The 18,936-nt window shown below is 37.3% G+C and overlaps 2 protein-coding genes and 1 pseudogene across 8 annotated transcripts in view; 2 read left to right on the plus strand and 1 right to left on the minus strand.

The window, feature by feature from the left end:
• LOC148410200 (uncharacterized) overlaps window positions 1-18,936 on the minus strand; it is a 53,988-nt gene that overhangs the window by 21,543 nt on the left and 13,509 nt on the right. The gene's annotated exons all lie outside the window — the stretch shown is intronic.
• LOC148410201 (general transcription factor II-I repeat domain-containing protein 2-like) lies at window positions 5,779-6,850 on the plus strand (annotated as a pseudogene).
• Window positions 7,180-12,505, plus strand: LOC148410202 (uncharacterized). 7 transcript variants are annotated; one of them, XM_088436052.1, is made up of 10 exons: window positions 7,180-7,410; window positions 7,495-7,510; window positions 8,546-8,622; window positions 9,377-9,430; window positions 9,533-9,561; window positions 9,798-9,826; window positions 9,952-10,027; window positions 10,246-10,398; window positions 11,150-11,235; window positions 11,434-12,505. In XM_088436052.1, exons 7-10 carry the CDS (start codon window positions 9,977-9,979, stop codon window positions 11,438-11,440), a joined length of 297 nt encoding a protein of 98 aa, XP_088292178.1. In that variant the 5' UTR covers window positions 7,180-7,410; window positions 7,495-7,510; window positions 8,546-8,622; window positions 9,377-9,430; window positions 9,533-9,561; window positions 9,798-9,826; window positions 9,952-9,976; the 3' UTR covers window positions 11,441-12,505. The 7 variants fall into 7 exon arrangements, 3 of the variants coding, with proteins under 3 accessions (XP_088292178.1, XP_088292177.1, XP_088292176.1); XM_088436051.1 differs by having other exon boundaries at window positions 7,180-7,510; XR_015868082.1 differs by lacking the exon at window positions 9,952-10,027 and having other exon boundaries at window positions 7,180-7,510; window positions 11,107-11,235.

The following is an 18,936-nucleotide window of genomic DNA, read 5'->3' on the forward strand; positions in this document are numbered from 1 at the left end:
CAAATATGTGTATCTGCTCAAGGAGTAGGTTTATGGAACAACTATTAAATTGACTATTAAGATAATTCTGCCCTTCAGAAGCGCAATACCACTTTTGTTGTTTAAGATTTGTACATAGACTTAGAACGCTCTCTTCTGGTGACTTCGAAATATTGTTTTTCTCAGTAGACGTGAGTTATCCAATGTGGAAGCGTGCAAAGACGACAGGTTAATGTTCGAGGATTGCTGATATTATTTTGTTTTGCCTTGGACGAGAATTATTCGTAAGTACACAAGTTGTCAAAATTGACACTGTTTTGTTTATTGTTAGAGACATTGGAAATCAGAGTATTTTTTTGTTGTCCAACTTGCTTGTTATCTCGAAAGGTGCTACGTATCATCAGCTGATTACATGTTTTATTTTTCTAGTTTTACGGCGACCTTAAGAGGGGAATGGTCAATGACCATTGTCAAATAAAGCAGAGCAAAAGGAAACAGTCTGGTTGTTTGAAATGTCGTTATCCAGCCGTCGAGCTGGCAAAAAATCATCGGTGTGAGGAAGGCATAAAGATCTTGCATACAAAATTGTGTTTTATATACAGTATGCAGTATATAAGATTGTATTAATAATATTATGATTGTATATTATTTAGGTGCAGTGTGTAATGTTCACTAAATTCATCTATCAATTAAACAATGGGAGACAGAATGCTGTTAGAGAGAGGATGTTGCAGTTGGTAGTCGACTTTAAAAATATACACAAAAATTTCAAACTTTCATATACCATCTTTTTGCATATATATCTGATGTTATGACCTACGCCTTACAGTCCAGTGCGGCTTATCCGTGGCAAAATTTGTTGTTTTGGTCAATTTTTGCTGCTGCGGCTTATATACCTGTGCGCCTTATAACCCGGAAAAAACAGTATTAATAGACTATTAACGGCAGTTATGCAGTGAAAATAAACATTAGCATACCTTGTCATTATTGCTAGTTACAACAGGGGTCTTACTGACAAGGTCTCCAAAAGCTGGTGAATCCACTGTGGAAAGCAGCAGCATATCTCCTAACGAATCTTTTAACCTTTTGATGTGGAAGTGTCTCCTCTAAGGGAGAGAGTGCAATCCTCTGTGTGTTTTCTTTACGCTAATTTTACGTTACTTTGGCCTGCTTGAAATGGTTTGTCCAATTACTGCTCCAATTTTGCGAAGTGGATAGCTTTATAGGAGCACAAAGTGGACCTAACGATTGTATTTTTCTTGTTTTTATCTTCGACGAACTGTAAGTCCATTTTGGGTATATATAGTCCATATTCAACCTGCTGTTTCATCTTAGCTGTAGTAGATCAGCAAGTAAACATTTATTGTATTACAGTAATTACATTGCTTTGTAAAGCATTACTTCCGACACTGCTGAGCCTACAGAAATGAGGGCACAGATTAGTGCATTTTTTTTCATACCCAGAGGGTCTCTGTACAATTGCACTTGAGTCAACTGTGATTTTGACAGCGCTTAATTTTTTCTAGTGCCAAAGATGATAAAATTGGTTTTGTTAAAGTTCAGAGATAGTATTGTGTCAAACTAGTTCTATAACACATTCAATTTGTCTAGCACAGTACTTACAAGTCTGTCAAAACTCTCTCCAGAGCAATATAATGTTGTATAATCAGCAAATATTACTTTCTTTAAATTCTTCATTTTGCCATGTCATTATTGTATCACATGAGCAATAGAAACACAGAGCCTTGAGAGGCCCATGTGTTATCTTTTGTCTCTCAAGATCCCACACTGATGGCATTCTAGTTAACATTTTTCAAAACCACTATGGTGTAAGATCACTGTCAAAAAGGCGTATCCTTGTTTTCAAATACACGTATGCGTGTTTTCAGAATTGTATCTGAGTTTTCAGATTTGTATCAGTGTTTTCAGATTTGTATTCATGTTATCAGATTTGTATTCGTGTTATCAGATTTGTATTTGTGTTTTCAGATTTCAATCCGTGTTTACCACTCGTATGAGTACCACTCTTGCAAGACACGTACATGAATCTTCCTTCGGACGCATGGATCTGCCTTTGCACTCATGGATCTATGGAGTTAAGACAGCTGTCAAAAAAACGTATCCGTGTATTCAAATTTGTATTTGTGTTGTCAATTTCATATCTATGTTTTTAGATTTGTATCTGTGTTTTCAGATTTGTATCCGTGTTTTCAGATTTGTATTCGTGATTTCAAATTTGAATTTGTGTTTTCAAACTTGTATCCATGTTTTAACAATTGTATGACTGAGTATGACTCTCGCGAGACACGTGCGAGAATCTCCTTTGGATGCACAAATCTTCTTTTGCACGCATGGATCTGCTTTTGGGTTTGAGTTGGATTTGCAAATTAGGATAACGTCAGCTCAAGAAACCAGACAATGTCAGTCGATCTGCGAGCCATCCAACGCCTCTGGAACAATTCAGGTGGCCATTATCGAGCAATAAATCGCATAATTTAACGCAGCGATCTGGCCATTGATACCACCAGGTCCCCTTTTCTTCTATGAAGAAATTGCTAAAAGAAATGCTAAATAAACTTGTGGTACAGTTGTGTAATAAACTGTGCTCTTCACCTAATTGCCCGAAGCTCCGTCCATTTCTGTAGCGTAGCTTTAAGCTTCGTTCTGTGATTGTTGCAGAGGTGTTGGATGGCTCGTAGATCGACTGACATTGTCTAGTTCCTTGAGGTGATGTCATCTCAATTTGCATATCCAGCACAACCTCCAGATAGACAGAGCTATCATACAAGAAATAACCTCTTTTCTGTCCAAAGGGAATCCTATAAGTAAAGCGATAGAGAAGGGTGGTCCTTTGAGTTCTGCATACAAATGTAAGCAATATTACTAGGCAAACTTTTAATAAAGTTGCACCGGTTGAATATATTTTGGATGTTAAAGAGACCAAAGGCTTGCAGTATGTCCCCATTCTTGAATCCCTACATGTGTTGTTGAGTAGGAAAGCAAACAAAGAGAAACAGGGACTGCAAAATAATTTATGTACAAGCCACTCAGGGATGGTCTGCATTGTAAACAAAACAGTTTGTTGTCAGGGAAAGACTTAAAAGTTTATCTACTGGTTTGTATGTTGATGGCTTTGAGGTCTGTTACCCTCTAGGCCCTCCCGCAAAACCCACAAACTTTGTGCTGTATATTGGCTGCTGTGTAACGTACCTCCAGGCTCTAATTAGTCTTTGCCCTTCATTTATTTGGTCATTTTGTGTAAAACAAATTATGTTAAGAGGCTATGAGAAGGTTTTGGAGCCCTTAATACATGATCTCAGGTCTTTGGAAGTTGATGGTATTTTTGTCCCACAATTGGGCACATCTCTTAAAGGAACAGTGCAGAATATTGCTGCAGAAAATTTAGGCGCTCATGGAATAGCGGGCTTTGTTGAAAACTTTACAGGACACTATTTTTGTCGTTTTTTTTGGCAACAGCTTCTGACATTGTCTCAAATGAGGTTAGGTCAGGAACCTTCACCTTCAGAACAAATGAAATACATGTCAGAGCAGCCCAAGATGGTGGCAGTAGCTCTTTTGGAGTTAAAAAGGCTTGTCCTTTTACTGGAGCACTCATCTCATTTTCATGTTGTCAGTGGCTACCCTCCTGACATTGCCCACGAACTTTTTGAAGGTATTGTGCCTGTGAAAATTGCACATCGCATCTCATCATTAATATCAAAGAAGTATATCACTTTGGATTATGTTAACAATTCCATTCTACAATTTCTATACCAGTGGTCGGACAAAACGAATAAGCCTCATATTTTGCCACAAAATCTCTCAAGTAGGAACACCATAGGTGGTAATGGCCTTGAAAATTGGAGCTTGTTAAGACTTCTGCCATTTTTAATTGGGCCTTAGATTCCTGAGCACGATCCAACATGGCAGGTCTTGTTGGACCTAAAACAGATTGTTGAGCTTGTGGTTGCCCCATTCGACAATAACGAGTCCATTGCATACCTTGAGAGCAAAATTCCTAACCATCAACAAAGGTATGAAGAGGTGTTTCCTAACAAAAGACTACTGCCTAAACACCACTGCATAGAACATTACCCACAACTCATAAGACTATTTGGGCCTTTTGTGGGGCTTTGGACCATCAGTATCGAGATAAAGCACAGTTTCTTTAAAAAGGTAATCAAACACACCAGTTGCTTTAAAAACGTGCCCCTCTCTCTGGCTGTGAAACATTAGTTTATGATTGGGTACCATTTGTCATCTTCAACCATTGATAAACCAATGCTAGATGTGTCAATTGTGTCTCCAGTTCCATTAGATTTTTTTGAAGACAGAGCTAGCTCAAGCTTTTAAGCAGAGAGAGCCTGATATATCTGAGATACACTTTGCAGAAGATGTTTCAGAGGGTATCTTTTGTGTTGAAGTTTCTGTGTGGATGGTATTGTGAGCATTTTGGAGCCTTTGAGCTGACTCCATCTCCGGCACGAGAACTTGTTCTTGTGGAAGTCTGTGAACTGGTCAATGAGTATCCTCTGGCTGCTGATCTGGTTGGGTGTGTGAAGATGGTGACCTTGAAGAGATCTATCTATCTGTGTCTTGAGGTAAGATAACAAATTGGCAGGCACATACAGACACATGAAAAGGAGGGCCAGGATTCCCACAGACATGAGATTCCCATGATAACTAAGAAATTTACAAAACTGTTTGCTATGATACATTCAAACCCATTGGTATTCCGCTTTTGCTGTTTGTTATTTTGTTTGTTTTCTCTATTACATTATTTTGTACACTTTTTATACAATAACACTGGCATGTGTTTTTACATAATTTCTTATTCTCATTTTTTAATTATGAAACAGCACATTGACAGTTAAAATGTTATATTTGGTCATTGCATGTCCCCCTGAACCTTATATTATTATATGTCCGAAGCTTAAATCTGTTATATTAGACGGTATGATTCAGGAGGTAGTCAAACATGCAGTGTACCTCAAGGACAATAGGTTTGACCAAGTTGCAGAAACACTTGTCATGAGGCATCCATGTATACAAGAGAAGGGCTGAGCCACTGGTTATGAAGGATGAAAAATGAGTCTCAAATATAAGTTCTCCAACTACCGTACATTTCTCAGGAAAGTAGGATGTCCAGAATTTTGCGTGATTTCTTTGAAACACAAACCAGATGGGAAACGTTCTCCTGCCTGGTGAAGTAAAAAAAACAAAGAGGGGTGAAGTGGCTTACTACCCATCCCTTCCATTCGGAGAGAGCAGCCAGTCCCTTGAGAAAATGAGGGTCAAACTCCTTGCAGATTTAAAGAAATGTAACAACAGACAGAAGGTTCGGGCTAAAATGTAAAAAAACCTTTGCATTAAGAAGACAGGAAAGCATTTGTGATGCCCCCATGACCAGTGATGTCAAATAATGATGGCCAGCTCTCTTTGATGTCGTGGAGGCAAGTTTTAAAAAGGAAAACTTAACAACTTCTTCTGTTGTCTGTGCAACAGCTAGACCACAGGTGTCAAACTCTGGCCCGCGGGCCAAATTTGGCCTGCCGTGTAATTTCATTTGGCCCGTGGGGCAATATTAAATTAACATTAGAGCTGGCCCGCCGGTATTATACAGCGGCGGTGTTGCTGTAACACCGCATTCACCGTGAATACTACAAATCCCATAATGCTCTGCGGTTGTTTTGGCGCGCCAGCTTGGTTTCAGTAGATTTCTAGCAAGCAGCGTTCTTTCCAGACGTACTGCGGCCTAATACTACAACTCTAGGTGTCACTGTGTTACCCCTACCAAAAATGACGAAAAGGAAGGGAGAAAACAGAACTTTCCGGGACAGGTGGGAGACAGAATATATGTTTACGTATCTGAAAGACAGACCTGTTTGTCTCGTTTGTGGAGCCAATGTGTCGGTACCTAAGGAGTACAACCTTAGGAGACACTATGAAACAAAACATCAGGACAAGTACAAGGACCTGGACACGACTCAAAGGAGCCAGAAAGTAGAGGAGATGAAGAGAGGTTTGGTTTCACAACAGAATATGTTTAAAAAAGCCACAGCACAAAACGAGGCTGCTGTAAAGGCGAGTTATATCGTGGCAGAAGAAATCGCCAAATCAACCCGATCCTTCAATAAGGGAGAATTTTTTAAAAAGAATGCTGAAAGTTTGTGACCAAGTGTGCCCAGAGAAAAAACAGGCCTTTTCAAACGTAAGCCTGAGCAGGAACACAATAGCGGAGCGCATATGTGATCTTGCCACCAATCTGCATGACCAGCTGATGGAAAAGGGGAAAGATTGTTTCTTTTTCCCTTGCTATGGACGAGAGCACTGACGCGTCTGATACTGCGCAGCTGTCAGTCTTCATCGTCGACTCAAAAATGTGTGTTACGGAGGAGCTTTTGGGATTTAAATCCATGCATGGCACAACCACAGGGAAGGACATTTTTGAGGAGGTCTGCAATGTGTAACTGAAATAAACCTGCCGTGGGATAAACTCGTGGGATTAACCACTGATGGTGCGCCAGCGATGAGTGGTAAAAAGAATGGTCTGGTGGGCAGGATGCGTGAAAAGATGCGGGAAGAGAATTGTGCAGGTGAGCTATCGGTTTATCACTGCATTACACATCAAGAGTCACTGTGTGCTAAAGCCCTAAAGATGGAACATGTTATGACCACAGTAACACAAGTTGTTAACTTTATAAGAGCCAAAGGTCTGAATCTCCGCGAGTTTAAGTCTTTTCTGGAAGAGTTTGGTTCGGAACACACAGACGTGAGATGGTTAAGCCGCGGAAAAGTACTGAACAGATTTTTCGAGCTGCGTGAAGAAATATGTCAGTTTCTGCAAAGCAGTAGCAGTAATACATGGTGAGTGTGCAAAATTAGGAGAAGCCTAAATCACATAACAAAATAAAACGTTTTTTAAAACAAAATAGCCTAAGTCACAAGAGCTTGATTCATTCAGTTTATAGCCATAATGTAATGGTTGAAATAATCTGAATGTAAGCGTGGGTGTGAAGAAATTGAGTGTTTTAAGATTTTTTTTTTTCAAAAAAGTCTTAGAGAAATGCCTGATCTTTCACCAGGGTATAACTGAGGCCAACACACTAAGTGCCATAGAGGGAACAACAGTCGGGATCTATGTTGCCAGAGACACTCCCAGCAGTGACCACTTTGATGTTTAGGTCATCATTGAGAGTGAAGTGCTTTATGACGTTGACAATGTAACCTTTGCAACTGCCATGCTGTTTGGGCCTTTTTATTCCCTAAATATGAGTTATCCATCAAAGCTCTGCTACACTTCTGAAGTTATCCAAAAGATAATAATGGAGGTAAATGCAGCTGAACTATCAAGAAAGGCCCAAAGCATGAAAACTAAAATGCTCTAGTAAGAAAGGCCCAAAGCTTGAAAACTAAGCTACAGCAGTTGAGGTGAGGACTGCTCACAATTCATTCATTCATCCATTCTCTCAACATTCTTGGACTGACTGATGTGGCTGGTTCCCTTAAAACCAGAATTGAAGTTTTACAGGTAACTACTTTCTAGTTTGTGGCATATTGAATTGTTGATGCCATCTGTTATTTTATATAAATATTGAAGAGAACTCTGTCTCTCCTGTTGTGAACTAAACATATGCCTACTCTTATCAGAGTCGATGCCGACATACAATGCAATGCTTTTCAAAATGTACACATTGCCTGGGCAAAATAAGAACAATATTTTCAAATTTACAAATATACTAGATTGAAATGTTATTTTCTGGTAAATGCTAATATCAAAGTCAGCCAGAGCATTCAGTTGTCTGTAATTCTGGCTCACTTATACAAGCACATACTGTTAATGTAGATCCTCAAAGGTTTTGAAACAAAACTGTCACATTCAAGTGGGGGAAACACTCCAATATATATTTATTGTATTTAATTGTAAATCCCGTTCTTTATTTACATTAGATTATCTCAAAGTAAAATTGTATACATTAAACAAATTAAAATGTACAATTATGAAAATATGTAACTGGCAATGGAATAACAATAATAAATATTGTTAGTTAAGGATCAAATTGGGTTCCAGTAAAGGGATTGAAAAACCTTGTAGTTAAGTGATCAAATTGTGTAGGAGTAAAATGATCAAAGAGTTGGAAATTATTACGTTATAATACATTGCTATAACGTTGTATTAACACAAAGTACTGTATTTTCTGCATTTTAAGGCACACCCAAAAGCCTTTTTTTTTTTTTTAAAGCTGACAGTGCGCCTTATAATCCGGTGCGCCTTATACATGACATTTTTTAGAAACTGCCATTGATTGATGGTGCACTTTATAATCCGTTGCGCCTTATTCACTGAAAAAAAATGAGATGTCTGTCTGTTGGATTTATATAAACATCTTTGATGTGTTTAACACAATTGTTTCATGTTTTAACACAAAATGTAACATTATTGTGTAGAAACTACATGATATGCAGACAAAGTACTTGGACATGTTCAGGTCATGTAGGGATAAAGTGAGTCAATCATACAGCAATATTAACTCTCGCGATATTCTGCGCAAATGCACATTTGGAGGGATTCGCGCAATGCATTTATGGAAGATGAGGACAGTCAAGGTCAAGGCTACGCCATAACGCCATGACATCAGCTCGGTAAGTATTGAATTTCAACTTGGCTAACGCTTAATAGTATGTAGTCTCATGTCTTGAGAACCGCCTAAAAGGGTTAATTAACTGGCATGGGGTTCTCACTGTTTTATCACCGTGTCCATTAACGTCAAGTTTTCTCTGTGTTTTTTTTTCGTCTTCTTGTCTTTTTGAGCTCATGGCGCCTTTTTCTGTAAAACCTTATTTAACTTGACCGAACGCAGCGCTCCGGGTCCCTGCATGGTTGTTGTTGTTTTTTCACCGATAAGTTGACCGACAGTGGAGAAGGCTGAATAGGTTTGTTGAAATTTTGTGTTAACAACGCAGTGGCAGCTAGCTAACTTGGTAGAATTTAGACCGAGAGTAACGTGTGTTACTTTGATCGAGCGAAAGCCGAACGTTTGTATGAAATCATGTGTTAACAGCACCGAGCCAGTCAGTGAACGGTCGGATTTAGCCCGTGGACAATGTATTAATTTGTTCTAATGGCATCTGCTGTTAGCCCGTTTTAGCTTTAGTAACGTTAATTGGCATTATTTATACAGACTGTGCAGTTAACATAACATTGGTTTTAGTCAAGAAGAAGTACAACGCTTTGCTGCGGTTGAGAACGAAGGCCAATTCATACATTCCCGGGGTCCGCGTGACCTAAAAATCGTCATACATTCCTGTAAACGGGGCAGACGAAGACCCCCCCTAAATATCGACTGACCCACTAAATTTGTAATTACATCCATTGTTGCTCTTGTTGCTTCTGCAGATTGCCTTTTGAAGTTTTTTACAATAACCCCTCCTCTGTGGCTCAAGCTTTGTGGTGAGAATCTTTCCTCTAAATGTCAGAATCAAGTGTCTTAATGCAGTTACATTCAGAACCAAATAAATCGTATACAAACGCAGTAATTTGTGTTTTGTGCAGCTCACAATCAGCTACCTTACCTTTCTGTGGTGAGTATCAAGGTGAAATAATGTATAATGAAGACATAATTGGTGCATTTGCATTTTCAGATGCAGAAATGTATTTTTGCTGCTTTTCTATGAAAAAGATTAGTATCAGCCATCAAAAAAATAACTTTCTCACACTGTAAACATCTAGTATAGATTATTTGCATTTAGTGAAATAATTTTGCTCTGTAAAACAATGTTTTTTTTTGCAAATCTCTGTGCAAATCATATGGAGTCAGCTCTTTCACTGTAGAGTAACGCCTTTGTGGTGAGTATGCCTTTTACCTGCTCTGTTAGTAGCCACATTTGTAATAGAAAACAGATTTCAATTAATCATCCAGCACATTCACATGTCACTAACCCTAAAATGCAAAAAACCTTTGCATTAAGAAGACAAGAAATCATATCTGATGCCCCCATGATCAGTGATATCAAACAACGATGGCCAGCTCTCTTTGATGTAGTGGAGGCAAGTTTAAAAAAAAAAACTTAATCATGGTGTAACTTCTTGTTCTTGTACTGTAGATTGTATGTGCAACAGCTAGACTAATGCTTGACACTATTAGGATGTGGTTCAGAGTATTCCATAAACATGCACAGTGAATCCGGTAATATGATTGGCAGTTGTGGTTTTGGTGTTAAAAATATCAATAGGATGTGATGTTAAAAGTTTCTTGTTGTTTTCAGATAAATGCAGAGTTCAAACGCATCACTACTATCCCTCTACAGTCAAGGTTTATGTCACAGCTTGACCTACACTCTGCGAGTCTGCTGAGGGTGTTTGGGACGCGATCCGGGCAGCAGGGCAAAAAACTTAAAGACATGGCTGCCATGATGACAGTAAGAACTATAGAATTTACTTTAAATTGCTTATGCGTTGCATAAAGTTGGCAAAAGATTTATAAGTATCATTTCTATCATTATAATATATAATTGTATCATTATAAGTGTCATTTTTGTAATAATTGACTACTCAATGCCACTGAAGGGATCCATGTTTAAGACAACAGGTTGAACAGGAAATAGGGCTGGACAATCAATTGAAAATACATCAAAACCAACATTTAGAACCTGTCACTGACTTAATATTGGTTTTGTCGAATAATCAAGGCAGCACATCCAACACATCCATATAACACATTTATACATGAACAGTCTCCCGAAAAACAAAAATTCCGTCATCTTTTTATTTTGTAGTCAAAAGGGCATTTGAAATTTTTCAATCCACAAAAAGGTGGAAGCTCCAACTCGAAGTGTTTTATGGAAAAAAAAAAAACGGACCTTTTATTACTATGGGAGCGACAAGATAATTTTTGACTTTTCTGATAGTTAACTGTTCCTTTAAAAAATACTGTGTCCGATGTTGGGACACATTTCAGCTTCAGTGAATACTACAAATAATGAAAATAAGTCAAATGTAAAAAATGCCTAACAAATTTGGAGGGTGACACTAACACCACCAATTTGTTTAATCGCAAGGGCAGTAGGAAAAAAAAAGCGTACAACATAATTTTTGTCTTTGCCCAACTTGACCCGTGCTATTGACAGTTTCAGTTAAAATGCCACTCTGTTGCCTGTTCTAAATCTTGAGGATGACATTGATGCTGGCAGGGAGGCCATCATCAAAGGACTCTGCATCTATACGAGGATCGTGATGATCTGGTGCAGCAATACATGGTGAGTGTGTGCAAAATTTGAAGCCTTTGTCACAATAAAAAATAAAACATTTAATACAAAGTAGCCTAAATCAGAAGAGCTTGATTTATTCCGTTTATATAATGTAATGGTTGAAATAATCTGAATGTGAGTGTGAAGAAAGATTTTGTTGTTGTTTTGGTTTCCAAAAAGTCTTAGAGATGCTTTATCTTTCACCAGGACATGACTGAGGCCAACACCCTAAGTGCCATAGAGGGGAACAACAGTGGGGATCTATGTTGTCAGAAACACTCCCAGCAGTGACTATTTTGATGTAGGAGTCATCATTGAGGGTGAAGCGATTCTTCATGACCTTGACATTGTGGCCCTTGCAACTGCCATGCTGTTTGGGCTTTTTTATACCCTAAATATCAGTTATCCATCAAAGCTCCGCTACACTTTTGAAGTCATCCAAAAGATAATAATGGAGGTAAATGCAGCTGAACTGTCAAGAAAGACCCAAATTTTGAAAACTAAAATGCTCCAGTAAAAAAGGTGCAAAGCTTGAACACTAACCTACAGCAGTAAGATAAGGACTGCTCACTGTTCATTCATTCAACCAACATTCTTGGACTGAGTGGTGTGGCTCTTGCCACCAGAACTGAAGTTTTAGAGGTACTTTCAACCTCGTGGCATGTTGAATTGTAAATGCCATCTGTTGTTTTTGCTAGGGATCAACCAATTAGCCTTTGTCATGGCCATTAACGATTATTAATAATGAAGGAGTCCAATAGCCAAGATTTAGAACTGAGAATATGTTGATGGGCGTAAAAAAGAAGTATTGGTGCCAAAATTTCGAAGAAAACAATCTCCAAAATGAAACAAAGATTCAAGAAACATACAGAAAAATATATCGTCAATTTTTACAACTATGGTGCTATTTAGTGCCATTTTAAATTAATTAATGTCATCAACAATCAGATAACTACTGATGATTGTCACAAAAATATTAAATAGGATATTATTGGCCAGGCTGATAATTGGTCTATCTCTCTAGTTCTGCAGTTCCAGTTGCTATGCAGATCTTTGCGTGTTTGGATATGTTATATTTATTGTTGACTAATCTTAACAATGTTGCATTGTAAAAGGTACATTTGTTCTGTGTTTTTCTTCTTTTGAGACATGTGTCATTGAAATATAAACCTGTACCTCAGGGAGAGTAAAGGAAAGAATTATTTTGTGTCGAGCCAAGATGGTTGCAGCAATAAATTCAGTGTTCATTAAAGTTTTTGATAGCCGCTGAAGCTTACAATTGTCTGTGTTCATCCTCTGTTGTAGAAAATCTCCTATATATTTTCATATTCAGCGTATATTTTTACCACTGTGCCTTTGTGAGGCAGGCCAACCTGATGTTTATTAGGAACGAACAATATTGGATTTTTTATTGGCTGCTATTTTCCAACACCTTCGGCCAATGACAATACTTATATGCATATATTCTCTCCTGTTGTAAAATAAACATATGCCTACTCTCATCAGACTAGATGCCAACATACAATGCAATGCTTTTCAAAATGTACACATCTCCTGGGCAAAATAAGAAAAATACTTCCAACTTTACAAATACATTATATTGAAATTTCTGTTCATTTATGGCCAATGCTAATATTTTGTTACAAAGTCAGCTAGCATCCCTATTGTCTGTAATTCTGGCTCACCTATGGGCACATGCTATTCATGCAGCTCCTCAAAGGTTTTGAAACAAAACTGTCGCTTTCAATTGGGGGAAACACTTAAATGTTTATTTAATACATTACTTTTAAATTCTGTTGTATATTTACATTAGATTATTTCAAAGTACAGTTGTATACATTTATTAAATTCGATGTACAATCATGAGAATATGTAATTTGCATTGGAATAACAAAAACACATTGTTAGTTTAGGATCAAATTGGGTTGCAGTAAAGGGATTGAAAAACCTTGTAGTAAAGTGATCAAATTGTGTCGGAGTACAGTGATCAAATTGTGTTGGAGTAAAACGATCAAAGAGCTGAAATTACTTCAATAAAATACATTGTGATGACGTTGTTTTAACACGAAGTACTTGTGTTTATTGAATAATTGTTTAATGAATAATTTGTGTTGATTGAACACAATTCTGTGAGTTACTGCCAAGGCAAACAATATGTGTGCAACAAATGTCCACTATTGAATTGAGTAAATCCAATGTGTTTGTTTTTTCAGTGTTGTGCAGAAAATACAGTACTTGTTTATTGAATATGAATAATTTGTGTTGATTTAACAGAATTCTGTAAATTGCTGCCAAAGCAAACCATCTGTGTGCAAACGTCCACTATTGAATTGAGTAAATCTAATGTGTGTGTTTTTTTTCTTTCAGTGTATGAGTCCGACCGCTCTTTAATCTGAGCTGCTTTGTTGATGAGGTGCTCCAGGGCAGGCTACGCAGTCTCTCTCTCTATCTCCCTCTCCCCAAAAAGTTCACTAATGTACATTATAAGGTTTTACAATTTAAGATTAAAGTAAATAAGTCTACTGCAGTAATATTTGTCCTAAATAATATGTATAGCATGAAGATTTTCCAAGTTTTAAAAAAAATAAAATCAAAATATTTGTTTTTCTGTTTTGTCGGGTAATGGGGCTGTTGCAGGCTGATGGTAATGGCGACGCATGGTGGTGAACGCATGTAGTACAGCGAGATGATGGAATACTGTGTCATGTCGATGTAAAATTATCGTGCAATTATTGGCTTAAGATACCAGTCAGAATTGGCCTCGACTGGAATTAAACAGCAATTTGTTCAGTATTTGTACAATTATTAGCCATCAAATCATCTCTGAAGACTGTAATTAATTATATGTTTCGCTTTCGCTCAATAAAAACTTACAATTCCATTCTTTATTCTATCTTTGTCATTCTTACAAACCCTAATTAGAAATCTTCCTAGTATTCTATAAGTGAATTAATAACATTGCCTATTACACCGGCAGTGCCATTCTTGAATAATAACTAGTTACTCAAAGTTGTTGAAGTTAGTAAAGCGTATCCGAGTGGTCATATAAGACTGCTGAACACTATCCTGGTCTTAACAAGTGCAAATTATCTATCAGGAAAAGAGCTGTCACAAAATTGCGTGGCTTTCCTACTGTCTCGTCTGTAAGGTTACTCGACGAGGCGGCGGGATGGCGTAAGACGGATAGACGCTTTAGAACTTAGGCAGTGAGCACCAGAACGAATCTTTTCTGACACTGACTTACGCAGATGTTCGTCGCCCTGCAATGCAGCGTTAGAGCTGTGCAGGGTTAACGGGACGTCTTAACCCTTTAAACGGAGAGCCGGTCAGGACTGTTAATTTAGTCCTTAAATGATTGACAGGACTGCGGTGAGAGCAGATCAGTTTATTTTCTTTTTTTAATTTGAAAAGTGGGGGCGCTACTTCGTGGATTTTCAGCTATTGTTGGAACGTACAGTATCTACCGCGATTAACGAGGGTTCAATGTAACGAAATTGTAGTTGACAGAAACGTGTCATATGACAGATTTTGAATTTCATTTGAATAAACACCGGCAAAGTCTTGTTTTTCCAAATCCATCTTTAAGGTAGCAATTGTATGTTATGTTCTTGATGTTTTTACTAATTTAGAAAATTTAGAAACCTTTCGATTCATATGAATTACAAGGATTGAAAACCATGCAGGTCATTGGTGATATCATTTATAAAAAGTCCACCTTTTTTGAATTTTATTTAAAGATTTTTTTTTGTTCAAAGCTGTTTCATTAAAGCTCCACAAATTAACACCTTTAACAAACACACACATTTGCTTATTGTTTCTTGTCTTGGATTTGTAAAATTATTTGTGCCTCTCATATTGTGATATCCATTCTTTTTCCTAAAAACTTCTGGATGCTGACACATAATTGATTGTTATATATTTTATGTATTATTGGTGCTGTTTCGAATTTATCCAAGTTAAATAATTTGAGCAAGTTTAATTTCATGAAGAATGAAATAGTTGGTTTTGAGTGATTGATAATTCTTCAAGGTTTTTTTTGTATATCGAAGACGAGCATGGCGTTTGTTGTATAAGTACTAAAACATACCTCTCCACATTAGATAAAGTATGGCACTAATAATGAACTATCTTTTAGGGCTTTATCCAACCAACCCAGATATTTAAATGAATTCACCAGCTCAATTACAGAGCAGTCTAAGGCTGTAATTGAGGGCAGGTCGGCTGTGGAGGGGTGGTTGAAGAGCATCATTTTAGTTTTGTTTGTATTGAGGACTAGTTTTGCATTCATCAGGGAATGCTGCAGAGCAATAATGTCAATTTGAAGGTTAGCAAAGGCTGAATCTAGAGAAGTTAGGGAAGTATAGAATGGTGTCATCTGCGTATATATGGTAAGAGGAGAACCTAAGGTTCTCACAGATATTACTAATATAGATTAACAAAAGTATTGGTTCTAGACTTGATCCTTGCGGGACCCCTTTGCTAAGGGTTATTGGGTTTGATAATTCTGGACCAAGCCTAACAGACTGGATACGCTCGGCTAAGTAACTTTTGAACCACATTAATGAGTGGAGACCAAATCCAATAGTTTGAATAATAGTGAGGAGATGATTGTGATCAATTGAATAATAGTGAGGAGATGATCGTGATCAACCATATCAAAGGCCTTAGCAAGATCAATTAGTAATGCTACACCGAATTTTCTATTATCAGCAGCTAATTATATTTCATTGAGGACCTTAAGAGTGGCAGTAGTTGTGCTATGTCTTGGTCTAAACCCAGACTGTAGAGGGTTAAGGATATTGTTGGAGTCTAGCAATTGGTGAAGCTGGGTAGATACCAGGAACTCAAATAATTTTGCAAGACTAGAGATTAGAAATTGGTCTGTAATTGTTTAAATCAGAGGGGTCTCTTGATTTCAGCAAAGGTGTGACATGTGCTTGCTTCGACAATAGGTGAAATTTTGGGGTAGAGATGGATGAAGATATCAGTCAGAGGCTGTACAATAATTGTCGAAGATAGTTAGAGAAAAAATGGGTCAAGGCCCTACCGATTTAACATCTAAAGCCTTTAGGGAATGCAAAACTTCAGACATTGTTGTTGCTGGAGGTACAGCATTTGAAGGGTCAGTAACACTGAAAATGATCAAAGATATGACAAATTGGACATTTTGTGGATACCACAAGTGAAGGTGCAGTTTTGTATCAACCTTTGTGAGAGTGCAGTTGCTGATTTGTTTTGTAATGCTTTTGTTGTTTTCCAGAATTTTGAATGGTCATTTGAGGTCTCAGTGGTTAGGGATAGGTAATTAGTTTTACATTTTCGAACAAGGGAGGTTCATTTATTTCTAAGTTTATGAAAGTGTTGCCAGTCTTGAATAGATTTAGTTTTTCTGGCTAAGGACCCTTTATGTCCCACTCAAGTAAAAGTTCAGCTAATACTCTGGTGAACCAGGGATTGTGCCTTGAATTCTGTATTTTTTGAAGGGTGCATGTTTATTAATGACAGAAGGAAGTTTTCGTGAAAGGTCACAGCATCATCAACAGAGGGAATTAAAGATACATGTTGCCAGCTAACCTGAGAGAGGTCTTTGAGAAAAGCTTGCTCAGAGAAATGCTTAAAAGAGCATTTGATGATGATCTGACACTTTGATTCTTGCATTTTAATGTTTCTGACACAAGCAATTCAGCAATGATCACTGGTCTCATTTGGAAATACACCTATCGACAGGTATTTTTGAGGCGCATCAATAAGTGTGTCTTTACCTGTACGAGCTGAGCAGATTCCTAAAGGGAGTGTCAGTTAATTGTGTGAGATGTAAAGAATCACAGATCTGCTTTAAATTGGAGGATTTCTCTGTCAGGCAGTCTAAGTTTAGATTTCCCATCAGAATCAGTTTGTGGGAGTCATATTTGGAGAGAAGGTCTGATAAACTTGGAACAAAATCTGTAGTTGCTGAGGGAGATTGATAACATCCAGCTAATAGTAATGGGTGCTTTGGCTATTGTAATTTCATCTGCCAGAAATTCAAACTGGTAATTGAAATGCAATGTGTTAAGGATCCGTGTATGTGCTCTGAGACATAAATCAGAACACCACCAGCCCTGCTTTGTCAGTCAGCTCGAAAAACATTGTAAGCCGCAATATGAATAGCCTGGTCGGGAGGAGATGGTTTAAGCCAGGATTCTGAGATGACTACTAAGTCTGGGGTGGTTCTCAAGAACCACATTTTTGGAATATACCTTTTTGGCATAATGCTTCTGGAATTAAAATGCAAGAACCCAAGTCCATGTCTGTTTTTGAAATCTGAGGGGGTCAAGACAGGGTGTAGGTCATTTTACAACATTAGGCTCTGGAACTAAATTGTTTTTTAGTATAACAGGGGAGCTGGGAACCGGTAGAATTATTTTTAAAGGAGAAGGAGTGCAAGCAACAGGTATAAGTGTAATTAAATGACAGAATTTAATATTTTCAAACAAGAACAGGTGCTTTGCACTGGGATGGTTTTAGGTGTTTGGGGGGGCTAAAACACTGGTGGGTGGGGCTTTGTGGAGTAACTGTTAGTCATGATATGAATATTAGAGGTTTTGCAAAGAATACCTTTGGTTTTAGACATTCTTTTAACTTGTTCAATATGGGGTTTCCAACTTAATTTTGCATCTCTTAAATAGCCATGAAATTAGATTCCGTTTACCCTTTCTATTGCAATTGAGTCAACTGCAATTTTGACTTGGTGCTTATTTTTTCTTGTGCCACAGATAAACTTGGTTATATTTGATTTCAGAGAAATTTATGTGTCAAACCAGCTTTTAATGTAATGGTATTTAATTCCTCTTGCATGGTAGTTAATATATAATATAAACAATATAGGCCCAAGCATGGAACGTTGACGGACCATGTGTGTGATCTTTACCTGGTCTGATTTTTCATTATTAACCTATTTATTGTCATCAAGGTGACTTTTCAGTCCATTTATGTGCCAATCCTCTTAATTCCATATAACTCAAATTTTCATTTGTTTAACCAAGAGAGCAACGAGACACCAAAGCACAGCTGGACACACGCGCTACGGTGCTTTTAAAAACTTACGGGGTAGATGTACAGTATTGTACATCTCAGTCAGAAGGTAAAGAAAACTCCTCAATGCGCTAGGTGCTTTTAAAAGAAAACTTTTGGAAACATCCGAGTGGACACACTGTACGTCTCAGTGCCAAGAGAAAGCTTGAGCATGAAGAGGACAAGAAAAATCGTAAAATTTTGAAAAGACTGATCAATTGTGGGTGCCGTTTGTTTTGGTGAGTGCAAGACTCAACTTTATTGTTGTTTATTATTTTACAAGAAAAGACTGTAATATTACATTTCAGATGTAAAAAAAACAATATCTGTAGCTGTAAAAATACAAGACAATACAATTTTTGTGTTGTAATACAGTAATAAGCAACAGAATGACATTACTTTACCATTAATATATGTTGACAAATGCCCTGTAACAATTCTTTTGTCGTTTTTAAGGAAAAACTGTAAAAATAAAATGAAAAACAAATAATAAACAAAAAAAATTTTGATTTTGATTTATATATGCTGAGAAGTTACAATGATCTTCATTAAAAATACCCACAAAATCCTTAAATTCAAATTTAACAACCTTACAATAAAAACATGGACATTATTTAAAGTTACTTATAAATTCCTGTAATTTCAGTATATATTTAC

Source organism: Hippichthys cyanospilos, chromosome 16 (assembly GCF_059441005.1).
Source record: "Hippichthys cyanospilos isolate Australia breed blue-spotted pipefish chromosome 16, RoL_Hcya_1.0, whole genome shotgun sequence".
Classification (NCBI taxonomy): Eukaryota; Metazoa; Chordata; class Actinopteri; order Syngnathiformes; family Syngnathidae; genus Hippichthys; species Hippichthys cyanospilos.